At 40.8% G+C, this 13,204-nt stretch overlaps 1 protein-coding gene across 1 annotated transcript in view; it reads right to left on the bottom strand.

The window, feature by feature from the left end:
* Positions 1 to 13,086, bottom strand: part of MRPL48 (mitochondrial ribosomal protein L48) — a gene marked incomplete at both ends in the record, with an annotated part of 43,849 nt that extends 30,763 nt beyond the window's left edge. Inside the window, 3 exons of the mRNA XM_084239753.1 lie at positions 136 to 167; positions 3,429 to 3,481; positions 13,066 to 13,086. Of these exons, the coding sequence (XP_084095879.1) occupies positions 136 to 167; positions 3,429 to 3,481; positions 13,066 to 13,086 (106 nt within the window). The remainder of the gene's footprint in view (positions 1 to 135; positions 168 to 3,428; positions 3,482 to 13,065) is intronic.
* Positions 13,087 to 13,204: the final 118 nt, after the last annotated feature.

Raw genomic sequence — 13,204 nt, 5'->3', positions numbered from 1 at the left:
GTTCATGTGAGGGGTAGGATTTGGTCCTGGTCACTCTTCTCAAAGATATGTTAGGCATAATTCTACGTAATATTATTACAGAGAATTAGATGATCACTTGAAGAAAAGAGACTACATCAGAAAATAACTGCTTACCTGCAGAACAGATGGGATTGTCTCCTGAAATTCTGGACCAAAAAAGAGGGAGAAAGTATGTTGAATACAATTAGATACCCAAATATAATTTGCAGTTATCAAACCTTGTATGATTCTCACTAACAATATGTCAAAACTAGGTATTTTTTATTCATTCCTTCCCTTTGTTCCACAAACATTAAGTACACTATGTGCCAGACAATGTGCTAGGTCCTGAGGATTCAAAAGTAAGTAAAATGCCTGTACAGTCTAGCTGTGAGAGATACATGTAAACAAATACGTGCCACAGTATAGAACTGATCCAGAACAAAAGCTTACACAATTTGGTAGAACATGAAGAAAAGTGTGATCATTCCCAACAAAGAGGTCAAACTATATGATCTGACATTTTAAAAATGAAGAACTTCTCTCAACTACACATTCTTGGCAGAGATATGAAAGTGGTATCCCGGGAAGAGCAAGCAGCTGAATGTGAATGGAACTTAAGTAGCAGGAAAAGGGGTGAGGGAATTTAGATAATCAGGGACCAGATCATAAAGGGCCTTGTATGCTGTGCTAAGGAGTTTGATCTTTACTCTATGTCTTGGCAGATTTTAAGCACAGGAGTGACATTATCATTTAAGTTTGGGGGAAAAATTTCTTTTTTAAATTTTGGAAAATTAACCCTGACAGCAAAGCAAGTAATGACTGAGAAGAAGTGAAACTGAAACAAGAAAACCAGCGAGGTGGTTCTTACAATAACCCAGAGAAACAGGACAAGCCTTGTAATAACATGCTGAGGGAGGACAGAGAGGAAGGAACAGCAATGACAGCCAGACTGGACACAGAAGCCAGAGAATGAGAACACAAAGGAAAATATATGGCTTCATTTGGGTGACCACATAATATGAATATTTTACTTCAGTATCTTGAGAAGCTTTGAAACTAAATCGTAGACCAAGGTGGAAACAAACAGATCTGTGATTAAATGCTGACGCTACCATTTCCAAACTGCGACCTTAAGCAAGTTGTTTTATACCTTTGTAGTTCAATTACCTCATCTTTATTTTTTTTAAAGATTTGTTTATTTATGCATACAAGAACTGGGGTACAGGCTAGAGGTATGGGGGGTGAGAAGATTCACCAGAGACAGAGTGGGGAACAGAACAGGCAGAAGGACCGAAGTACACGCTGAGGGGAGCAGCGGGTGGCAGGAGAGGTCTGTGCGCCATGCGGGACCCTCCTCCGGTGGCCGGGGAGCAGCAGGGGATCGAACCGGTGCTGCAGAGGCCACGGGCAGCTTCACAACCCAGCGCTCAACCGCTGCGCCACCGCGAAGGCCCCTCAGAGAAAGTTATTATCCTCTCTAGATCTGTTATTTATGTATAAAATAAAAATACTATCACCTGTACCTACCAGATAACTCTGAGGATCATTCATTCATTAAATAATTATTTATTAAAATGCCTATTATGTTTTAGATACCATTCTAGGCCCTAGAGATATTGCAGTGAACAAAATTAACAAATTCCTTACCTACTTGATGCTTATATTCCAGTGAGTAGGGGGGCACAGAAAATATATTTTATATGTATATGTAAATGTGTCACATACATGTGTGTCATGCACACATATAACAAATGTATCAGGTGGTGAGACCTGTTAACAAGAAAAATAATGCAAGATAAGAAGATAAAAACTGATAGTGGGTTGGGGTGGAGCTATTTTACCATTTTAGGGCAGTCAGGGAAGACATCTCTGGTGAGAAAATATTTGGGTACAAACCTGAATAAAGCAAGCGGGATATCAAATGCAACACTGTGCAAAATCTTGCAGTGGGAGAATGCTTAGATCAGCAAGGAATAGAAAGGGAACCTTTCCAAAATGTGGCTAATGCTGACTAAGCATAGTATATGATGAGGGAACAGATTACGTAAAACCTTATAGGCCATGGTAAGAATTGCAAATTTTATTCTGAATTAGACGGGAATCTATCAGAGAGTTCTGGGACAAGTGTCATGAGCTAATTTTTTTTTAAAGGTTTATTTATTTATGCATACAAGAGCTGGGATACAGGCCAGAGATGTGGGGGGTGAGAGGATTCAGAAGAGACAGAGTGGGGAACAAAACAGGCAGGCTGACTGAAATACACTGCTGAGGGGAGCAGCGGAAGAGACAGGAGAGGTCTGCTGCACCATGTGGGTTGCTCCCTGGTAGGCTGGGGATCCAACTCGTGCTGCAGAGGCTGCGGATTGCTTCATAGTGCGGTGCTTAACCCCTTGCACCACCAGGGAGGCCCTCATGAACTAATTTGATTGTAAAATAATCACTGATTTTAGGGCCTCCCCTGGCTGCGCAGCGGTTGAGCGCTGGGCTGCAAAGCTGCCTGCAGCCTCTGCAGCGCCGGTTTGATACCCGGATGCATGGCTCGCAGACCTCTCCTGCCGCCCGCTGCTCCCCTCAACGGTATATTTCATCAGTCTGCCTGTTCTGTTCCCCGCTCTGGCTCTGGTGAATTCTCTCACCCTCCCGCGCTTCTGACTGTACCCAGTGTTTGTATAAATAAATAAATAAATCTTTAAAAAAAATAATAATAATAACTGATTTTAGTGTGAAGGATACAAGACAAAAGTAAAAATAAATCAGCTGGTTAGAAGGTAGAATGATGATAAAGAAGATGAGGAGAGGAGGAATTGGTCCCTAGCAGTTTAGCAAAATAGAAAGTATGAAAGCCAAAAGTGGACGTGATAGATGATTCAATTCTGTGTATATATCACAAGTAGAGAAGACAGCATTTATTAAAGAATTGGATGTGAGGGCCTCCCTGGTGGTGCAGGGGTTGAGCACCACACTGTGAAGCAATCCACTGCCTTTGCAGTGCGAGTTCGATCCCCAGCCGGCCAGGGAGAAACCTACATGGTGCAGCAGACCTCTTCTGTCACCCGCTGCTCCCCTCAGCAGTGTATTTTGGTCAATCTGCCTGTTCTGTTCCCCCCTCTGTCTCTGGTGGATCCTCTCAATCCCCACATCTCAGGCTTATACCCCAGCTCTTATATGCATAAATAAATAATCTTTAAAAAAAAAAAAGAATTGGATGTGAGACAAATAACAATTTCAAGGACAACTCTGACCTGAGCAACCAGAAGGATGGAGGTGTCAATTACTGAGAACAGGGAATGAGCAAGATGGCAGGGGAGTTAATGCTTGAGATGCTTATGAGACATACAAATAGAGATGAAAGAAAAATGTTGAGTGAACTATCTAGCAGAATGAAAATATTAGCTATATTTAATTATTGTTATTAATATTCTTACCTTAAGAGGGAAAAGGCTTGTTTTAAAATGGTATCATTCCGCAGATATAGCACCTACAGAGAAAACAGCCATGTTAGGGCAATCTTAAGCAATTACAGAATTCCATGCATCTCTTCACAAAGAAGCCAAATAACCACAAATGGTTTGTATAGTTGGCACACAAATCAAAAAAAGGACCCAAAGGCTCTATCTAGCAGGGTTGTCTTACTGCCAATATAAAAAATGCGGGTAAACCAAGGTTATCTTCTTTCCCACCCACTCCAGAAAATGCTAAAAAAAAAACCAGAAATCCCAGGGCCTCCCTGGTGGCGCAAGGGGTTAAGATGCATCACTATGAAGCTATTCCCAGCCACTGAAGCACCCGAGTTCGATCCCCGGCCAGGGGGATTACCCACATGGCACAGCGTACCTCTCCTGTCATGCCCGCTGCTCCCCTTAGCAGTGTCTTTTCAGTAGATCTTCCTGTTCTGCTCCCCACTCTGTCTCTGGTGAATCCTCTCACCCCTTGCATCTCTGGGCTACACCCCAGCTCTTGTATGCATAAATAAATAAATCTTTAAAAATAAGAAAATAGAAATCCCTCTTTCATGGTGCTTTTTCTTTTTTTCAAGCTATCTCCCCTTTGGTAGTTTTTTCTAATATCAGTAAACAATTATTATGCACCTGTCAAACACAGGCACCAGGTGAGAGACTCTCTTTACCCTTCTCTAATTCTCAAAATTCACTGCAAGCCAACTTTACAGATGAGGTAACTGAGGCCCAGAGAGGTTATATTCTAAGAAATCATAGGTAGTAAGTGGCTAAGAAGACCGTTTTACTCCAAAGGCAATGCCTCTATTACAGCACACTGTCTCTCTCAATAATGATGATGATGATACCAACATCAACAAAACAATAATGAAAGGGGTAAAAATGCAGAGGCAGTTTCCCTCCATAAACCTCCTTTTCCCCAGGTACTTAAATCTCACTCTGCTCTGCTAGCATCCAATCAAAAATCTGTTTAACATAGAATCTTTTCATAAAGTAACTAAATAATAAATATAAAATGTCCATAATGTACCATAATACAAATAGAAAATTCCCTCAACTATGCAACCATGGGCAACAATTTCAATTCTTTCAACATGTATGTTTTTTTTTTTAATAGAGGCATGCTTTTTATTTATTTATTTGTTTCGTTTATACATGCACTGGGTACAGTCAGAAGCACTGGAGGGTGAGAGAACTCACCAGAGCCAGAGCAGGGAGCAGGACCAAAGTACACTGCTGAAGGGAGGAGCGGGCGGCAGGAGAGGTCTGCGCGCCATGTGGGACCCTCCTCCGGTGGCCCGGGGGCAGCCCGGGATCAAACCGGCGCCGCAGAGGCCACCGGCAGCTTCACAACCCAGCGCTCAACCGCTGCGCCACCAGGGGAGGCCCTTCAACATGTATGTTTTAAGAGCCTATTAAACGGCCTCCCCTGGTGGCTCAGCGGTTGAGCGCTGGGCTGCGAGGCTGCCCGCAGCTTCTGTAGCGCCGGTTCGATCCCCAGCCATCGGTGAGGGTCCCACATGGCGCGCAGACCTCTCCTGCCGCCCGCTGCTCCCCCTAGCAGTGTATTTCGTCAGTCTGCCTGCTCTGCTGCCCGCTCTGGCTCTGGTGAATTCTCTCACCCTCCCGCACTTCTGACTGTACCCCAGTGCTTGTATGAATTAATTAATAATTAATTAAAATAAAAAATAAATTAAAAAAAATGTAATGTGGTATCCTGAATGGGAACCTGGAATGGGAAAATGGCATAAAATAAAATAATAATAATAGTAATAAATATAAATAAAATATTAAAATTTATAAAAATGCATTATAGTAATATAATAATAAAAAAGCTGGCTATGGGCTATATAGGAATTCTCTATAGTATCTTTGCAACTTTGCTGTAATCCTAAAACTATTCTAAAATAAAACTTATTTTACTGTGTGAACATTAAAGGGAAGATAAAAATAAATTGTTATAATATGAATCTTGAAAACACTAAACAAAATGAAAAAAAAACAGTCACAAAGGATCAATTATTGTGATTCCATTTATATGAAATACCTAAAATAGACAAATCTATAGAGAAAGTAGATTAGTAGTTGCCTAGGGTTGGAGGATCTGGGGAGTTGGGGAATAACAGCTAAGGGATATGAGATTTCTTTCTGGGGTGATGAAAATATTCTAAATTGGTAATGGTGATCTGTACAACTCTGAATATATTAAAAGCCATTGAATTGTATACTTTAAATCAGTGAATTGATGATATTTGAATTACATCTTATTAAAGCCATGTAAAAAATGTAAGCACAATCCGAACAGGAGTTTGGATGGTTGGAAATAGAAATCCAGGTGGATAAGGGCAAGATTTTGTAGCTTTTATAGTGTTATATATGCTGATAAGAGTCTGTTCAAAGTCATGAATCTTCTCCACAGACAAATGAATATATCCACGGATATATAAAAGTTTTCATATTACTTCAAAAGTTTCACTTAACACCCTCAGACCACTAGATCAAAAGATATACAGGGGGCCTCCATGGTGGTGCAGGGGTTAAAGTCTCAGCAATATCAAGCTATTGCCAGCCATTGCAGCATGAGTTTGATCCCTGACCAGGGAGCTACCCACGTGGCATAGTAGACCTCTCCTGTCTTGCCTGCTGCTCCCCTCAGCAGTGTATTTCAGTAGATTCATCTGTTCTGCTCCCCACTCTATCTCTGTTGAGTCCTCTCAACCCCCGCACTTCAGGCGTATACCCAAGTTCTTGTGTGCATAAATAAATAAAATAAATCTTTAAAAAAACAAATCTATAGGGGCATGGGTCATGTTGATTTCTTCTCAACCACTTGGTAAACAATCAATAAAAGTTTGTTTTAGTGAATAAACAAATAATTAGAAGTAAATAAGTGAATGAGTGATAATCATTGCTACCCCTTTATTAAGCATCAATTTTTTGAGCATCTACTATGTGTCTAAATCACAATATCCTTACAAAATAAACATATTATCCCATTTTACAGTTAAGAAACTGAGACTCAGTAAATTTATCTCACAAAGTTACTGTGAAAACTATCATTAGGTGTTATTTTTCTGACTCCAAAGCCATAATTTTCCTACTCTTTAGCACCTTCTCTCAGATAAATGAATGGGGGAAATGCTCAAATTTAGAAAAGGTTTCCAGCAGAATGTGAGGACATGAAGATTGGGAAGGAAATGAATAGATGGAAGGAAGAGCAAAGTATGTAGATAATCTTAAAAATTATACTTAAATCAGAGAGTAAAATGCTTTGTAAAGTATGTATGCAATATGTTTAACCAAATATTGGGTCAGCATAAAGAGGAAGGAATTGGGAGCCCCAGGAGAGAGGAGCTCTGATCAGCTCTCCCACCACTAGCCACCATACTGTAGCTAGTACTTCCTTCTTTGGACTTAGAGCAAATAACGCTAAGGACCCTTCAGGCACAACCATGATGAACAGAACAGATACCATAGCAAACAGAATATATTCTTAAATGGGTCACTTCATACAGAAGAAGTACTGTATGGCAAGAAAGATCTAGATAAGACTGACTTTTCGGTTTAATTGTTCAGATTTCTGAGTTTCTACAGCAGCTAAGGATTTAATTATCTAAAAGCCAGACTTAATGGCTAACAACTTTTTGGAAGGCATTCAAGCTGTGGTGTGACTTCTCCCTTTGAGCTCTGGCAGATGAAATGTGTGTCCTCTCCCCTGCAATATTTGGCATTATTTATCAGGATAAAAGTAATCTATTTTGGGACTGTATCCACAAATACACCCTCCCCCACTCAGCAAATGAAAAGCAGCTCCCACTCTGAAGCTAAAGGAAGAAGACAGCAGTGGTGCTAGTGAATGAATGAATGAGGACACAGCTGCTGCAGTAAGTCACAAAAATAGTTGTCTCATGAGCTCAGGAGCCAGAAAGCACAAAAGGCCTGCATAACTATCAAAGAAACAAAGTCATGGGAGAAAATCTAGAGTGTGTGAGTAGCTTCAGATAGAATCCCAGAGTGGGTAGTCACAGCAGTGGGTCAGGGGCCCATGGGGTAAGCAACTGAGAGCTTTTTTAGTTATATTAACAGAATGTACTCTGTTACATACTAATGAATATTACTTAAGATTATTTAAAACAGCATTATTGAGTCATAACATAAGACAGTATTTTAAGTGATAGGTCACTATCACTTGCAGAGGACATCTTTCGTGTTAAGCATTTTACACATATTACTTCGAATAGTCTTTACACCAATTCTCCGGTAGAGGATAATTGAGATAATTGCCTCTGTTTTATAAAGGAAAAAACAGAGGCTTGGGTAAATGATCCAAAGTTTGGTAAGAAATGTCAAGAATTCAAATTCAAATCTGACTGAATCCAAAGCCCATATTTTCCATTCTCCCACACTACCTCTTCAAGGTGTAATACCAATTTATGTTGATGAAATTTGTATACTATAAGAACATGAATAATCCCATTTGTTGAGCACCTGCTACATACCAAATGTCATTTCCTTTAATCCTTACAATGATCCTGTGAGATTGCTATTTCTATCCCATTTTATTACGAAGAAATAAAGCTCAGAAAGATGAATAAATCAGGCCTCCCTGGTGGTGCAAGTGGTTCAGATGCAGCTTATGGCGCTATCTGGAGCCACTGCAGCATGAGTTGGATCCCCAGCCAGCCAGGAAGCTACCCACATGGCATAGCAGACCTCTCCTGACTCGCCTGCTGCTCCCCTCAGCAGCGTATTTCAGTCAGTCTGCCTGTTCTGTTCCTCACTCTGTCTCTGGTGAATCCTCTTACACTACCCCCTGTCCCCCACATCTCTGGCCTGTGCCCCAGTTCTTGTATGCATAAATAAATGTTTTTTAAAAAAAGAAAGAAAGATACATAAACCTAATACTTATAGCTAGTAAATGGTGTTCTAGCTCTTTTAAGTTTTTCAAGATTGCATTCGGGGGGGAAGGGTATTCTCTTCTGAATATGTTTACTATGTTGAACATCAAAATCTGTCTTTGCACTGAGTCTTAATGGCAGTTAGGAGCACAGACAACAGATTTACCCAGACCTGGCTTAAATATCAGTCCTTTCATTTTACCAGCTGCACGATCTTTGGCAAATCACTTAAAAAATATCTGGCTTCATAAATGGTATGATTTCATTTATATGAAAAGACCAGAACAAACAATCCATAAAGACAAAAAGCAGACTAGCGGTTACAGGAGGGTTAGCAGAGCGGGGAATAAGGAGTGACTGCTTATAGATACAGGGTTTCTTCTGGGGGGTGATAAAAATGTTCTGGAGTCAGATTGTGGTGGTGGTTGCACAACTTTGTGAAAATACGAAAAACCACTGAGCTATTCATGTTAAAATAGTGAACATTATAATGTGTGAATTATATCTCAATTTTTTAAAAAGAAAAGAAATATCTGGTCTCATATAATAACTGCTAGATGGCACTTCTAGGCCACGGTTCTGTAACACCAATTCCCTAACTTCTCCAGGACTAAATTCAGTTTCAAAATACCTGTGGTCACCTCCTAAAATTTAAGTCCACTCCCCTACTCTCTCCCCATCTCTCATCCTCATGCTTCTCTGAATACTCTCCTTTGAACCAAACCCCATTTTTAGCTCTACCTCTCAGTTTCCTCTGGGCCTTTTGGAACTCCAAGTATGTTGTTATTTTAGGATCTCTACATGTGCTCTTCCTGTCTAAATTCTTCTTTAAGTCTTAGTCATGAAACATCTCAAAAAATGTTCTGACTACTTAAATTGCTTGGATCCTGTTATATACCCAGAAATTTTCTTCTATGGCAGTTATCACCATTAGTTAGTTATCTGTTTAATTAGTCTGTCTCTTTTGCTAGGAATACATCCTCCAAGAAGACAGGAAATTGCTTATCCCAACATCTAGCATAATTTCTGGCGCATAGCAGGTGCTCAACAGTTATTGTTGATCAAATTAATAAATCCCTCCAAATCACACCTCCTTATAAAAGTTTATACTGCATAGGGCCTCCCCGGTGGCGCAGCGGTTGAACGCTGGGTTGCAAAGCTGCCCGCAGCCTCTGCAGTGCCAGTTCGATCCCCAGCTGCTCCCCGGCCACCGGAAGAGGGTCCCACATGGCGCGCAGACCTCTCCTGCCGCCCACTGCTCCCCTCAGCAGTGTACTTCGGTCCTTCTGCCTGCTCTGCTGCCTGCTCTGCTCCCTGCTCTGGCTCTGGTGAATTCTCTCACCCTCCCACGCTTCTGACTGTACCCAGTGCTTGTATAAATAAATAAATAAATCTTTAAAAAAAAAGTTTATACTGCATAGAGTAGTTGAAAAGATTAGTCTATATTATATAATGTGAAAGGGCTTAGTACAATATGTACAAGGCAATTATTAATGGTCAGGTTGATAGCAGTGATGAGGATGATGATTGATTAACTCATCATTAATTAAATTATTTGTAGCTCGGTATGTGACAGGTGCTGAAGATACAACCATGAACAAAATAAAAAGATCTCCCTGTCCTCTAGAACTTGTAGTCTAGTAGCAACCAAGAAACAGCCAACTTCTTGACCATTTTCCCAAGCTTTTGGACTCCTTGCCCTTTCAAACACTCTGAAATTTGTGTTCTCCTCTTTCGATACGACAGAGAAGAACACAATTCATGTCCGTTGGTTTGTCATTTCCTTCAACCTTCTCTGTTATTTGTTCATATGAACTCTACACAATGTTGGTCTTCAATGTGTTCCCTTGAAAACATTTCATTACCTATGAAATTGGCCTCCAAGATTTTTCCTTCTGGACTTAGCAAGACTCAACCTGGCACCTTCTCTAGCCATAGCCTTGTGGTACAAGGGAAATCCCTTAGAAAAGAATGGTAATCTCAGGGTGAATGACATCTAGACCTGAGTTTGGATCCATCCAATTTCTGTGCAAAGTAATTCAGCAGGTGTGTCATTACCTATTCCCTGTTACATTCTGACTTCTATAGACACCACCCTGCCATAGTGATCAATTAATATGCTTTCTGGGGCTGATGAATATCTGCAATAGTGTCTTAATTGGATCCACCCTGCTTTATTACTTCTGCAGACCTAAAAAGATATGTGATTCCAACCAATCCGAACCCAGTAAATTTGGTCTTCTCACTTATCTAGAATTTTAGATGATTTGCAGTTAAAAATTTCTTAGAGTCCCAACTAAAGAGGATGGGGCTAAGAGTTTTGAAGCTTGAACCCCAGCTCGAGTATATTACAAGTAGTTACTATGTAATGTCAATATTTGTTTATTCACATATTCATTCAATATCAGATACCTGCTTTAGGTCATGGTCAAGTGCACTGTAGGCTGGTTACATACAGACATGAAGAAAAAACAGTTGCTGACCCTAACATCTTTCTAGTGAGAAAATGTATAAAAACTATTTATATATTTTAATTATTTATTATATATAATACTTATATATAAATCATTTATTACATGGCAATGTAATAAATAATACTATACTGAAAACCGGAAAGTAAAAGTTTTTGTTCCTCATTTCACAGATGAGGAAAACCAAAATTATTATCAAATTAGAGAGATGTGAAATACTCAGATAAGGAAAGGCAGTGGGTATTAGGAGAGAGATGAAATCTCGGCTCCCCCAGTACTACCACTTTAGAGGCTGATGACCTATAAGAAAGCATTCATTCATTCAGGCATTCAGTAAAATATTTGAAAACCTATTATGTCCCAGACACTATACAGGTAGTTTCCAGTTCCTCATTCATTGTGCCTATCAGGATAATCTTACAATGTTGTGAAGAACAAATGAGATTATACAAATGAAAGAAGTTTATTAACTGTAAAATAATATCAGTATTCCTATGTGTGTAATTCTTCATACCTTACAAAGTACTTTTACGTACATTATCTTCTATAATGTACCACCATTTCCATATATTGGGCATCACCATTCGCATTTTACAGATATGAAACTGAAGCAGTGAGAGGTCAAATAACCTAAAAAATTAACAGTCACTTTAGCAGAAGTGGTCAGAAAAGATTTATGAAAAAGATGAGACCTGAGCGGGGTCTTGAAGGATAGAGCATTTGGATATGTGATGAGAAGGGTGAGGGCACTCTGAATAAGAAGGATACACAAGATCAAGGATCAGGAATTCAGCATTTATCAAATAAAGAAGAGGCTATGTGGCCAAAGCAGTAGGGTAAACAGGAAGAGTAAGTGTGGGAGGGAACAATGACATCAGGCTTGGAGCAACCCTGTATATCCTGGCATCTTTATTTATTTATTTTTTAAATAGAGGCATGTTTTTATTTATTTGTTTGTTTGCTTTTGTTTTTTATACATGCACTGGGTATAGTCAGAAGTGCGGGAGGGTGAGAGAATTCACCAGAGCCAGAGCGGGGAGCAGAGCAGGCAGAAGGACCGAAGTACACTGCTGAGGGGAGCAGCGGGGGCAGGAGAGGTCTGCGCGACATGTGGGACCCTCCTTCGGTGGCCGGGGAGCAGCCAGGGATCGAACCGGCGCCACAGAGGCCAAGGGCAGCTTCGCAACCCAGCGCTCAACCGCTGCACCACCGGGGAGGCCCTATCCTGGCATCTTTAGATGACAGTTCTAATGACAGATTTCCATGGGCTCTCCAGGAGTACAGAATGGTTCAAAACAGTATACTCAGAAAAAACGATTCCTCCCTTTCAACATGCCTTAAATTCAAGGCAAATAGAGCAGGAGTGGGGAGTCACCAATTTGACCACCTTTAACAACGCAATTTTGAAAGTGATTTATATTCTATTATTCTTTCACCAAACCTACAACATTCTCACAATCCAACTAAGGAGAACAACAGTGAGTTATATATTTCACATCATAAATGATGAAATGAAACTTGGGCATTTAAAGAAACAAATATGGAGACATTCAGGAACTGCTCCCAAGCAGAACTATTTGCAAAAATGATCTTGCCGCTCTATGCGTGATGAAGATACAGTCTCTGAGATTAATGCCTAAAATAAAATTTTACTTATAAATTGCTAAAATAAGTAATAAATGTAAGCAGCATGATAGAGCTAAAAGAGGACACCTGTAATGTGTTAAGAGGACAGAGAACGGCAAAGGAATGTATGGTGGTTTAAACAGTTTTACTACTGTCACTTCAATAAGGTTTTGTAAGTAACAGTGTAAATTACCCTTGTATAGCAAGGCTGCCTCACATCCCAATCAGGTCATCAAGTCAGAAAGGTATTCTTTGAAAAAAAGATCTGGAAGTTGATGATTGACCTTCTCAAGGTCATACAGATTATGGGGACCACATGCTGGAGTCCAGATTCCCAATACGGGGCCTCTCCCTTTCCAGGCAATGGGCGGCGTTAGCAGGAGCGGAGGGGGGTGCGGCGCACGGGCTCCCGCGGCCAGTAGGCCGGGGCGGAGACAAACAAAGCACAGTCCTTGGGAGTAAAAGGGGTCGCACGTGCTGCCGGGAAGAGCCTCGTTCTCGCCAGTGTCTCATTACCCGGATGTGTTACACTCGCGGTGCTCCCCGGACAACTCCCACGTCCGCTCTCCCCGCCGCTTCCCCCGCCTTTGGTGCGCAGGGGACCTACATTACCTTTCCCAGAGCTCTGCTCATCTTGTGCTGCTCCCGCCTGCAATTTTGAAAGTCGAAGAACGCCCCGAGCAGCCGTTTACACCTTGGTGTCTGAAAACACTGACGGAACTTCCGATCTGGTCCAGTTCCAATATCCGAC

The sequence above is a fragment of the Talpa europaea genome, assembly GCF_964194135.1.
Source record: "Talpa europaea genome assembly, chromosome: 1".
Classification (NCBI taxonomy): Eukaryota; Metazoa; Chordata; class Mammalia; order Eulipotyphla; family Talpidae; genus Talpa; species Talpa europaea.
This window is presented reverse-complemented; position numbering and strand designations above follow the sequence as displayed.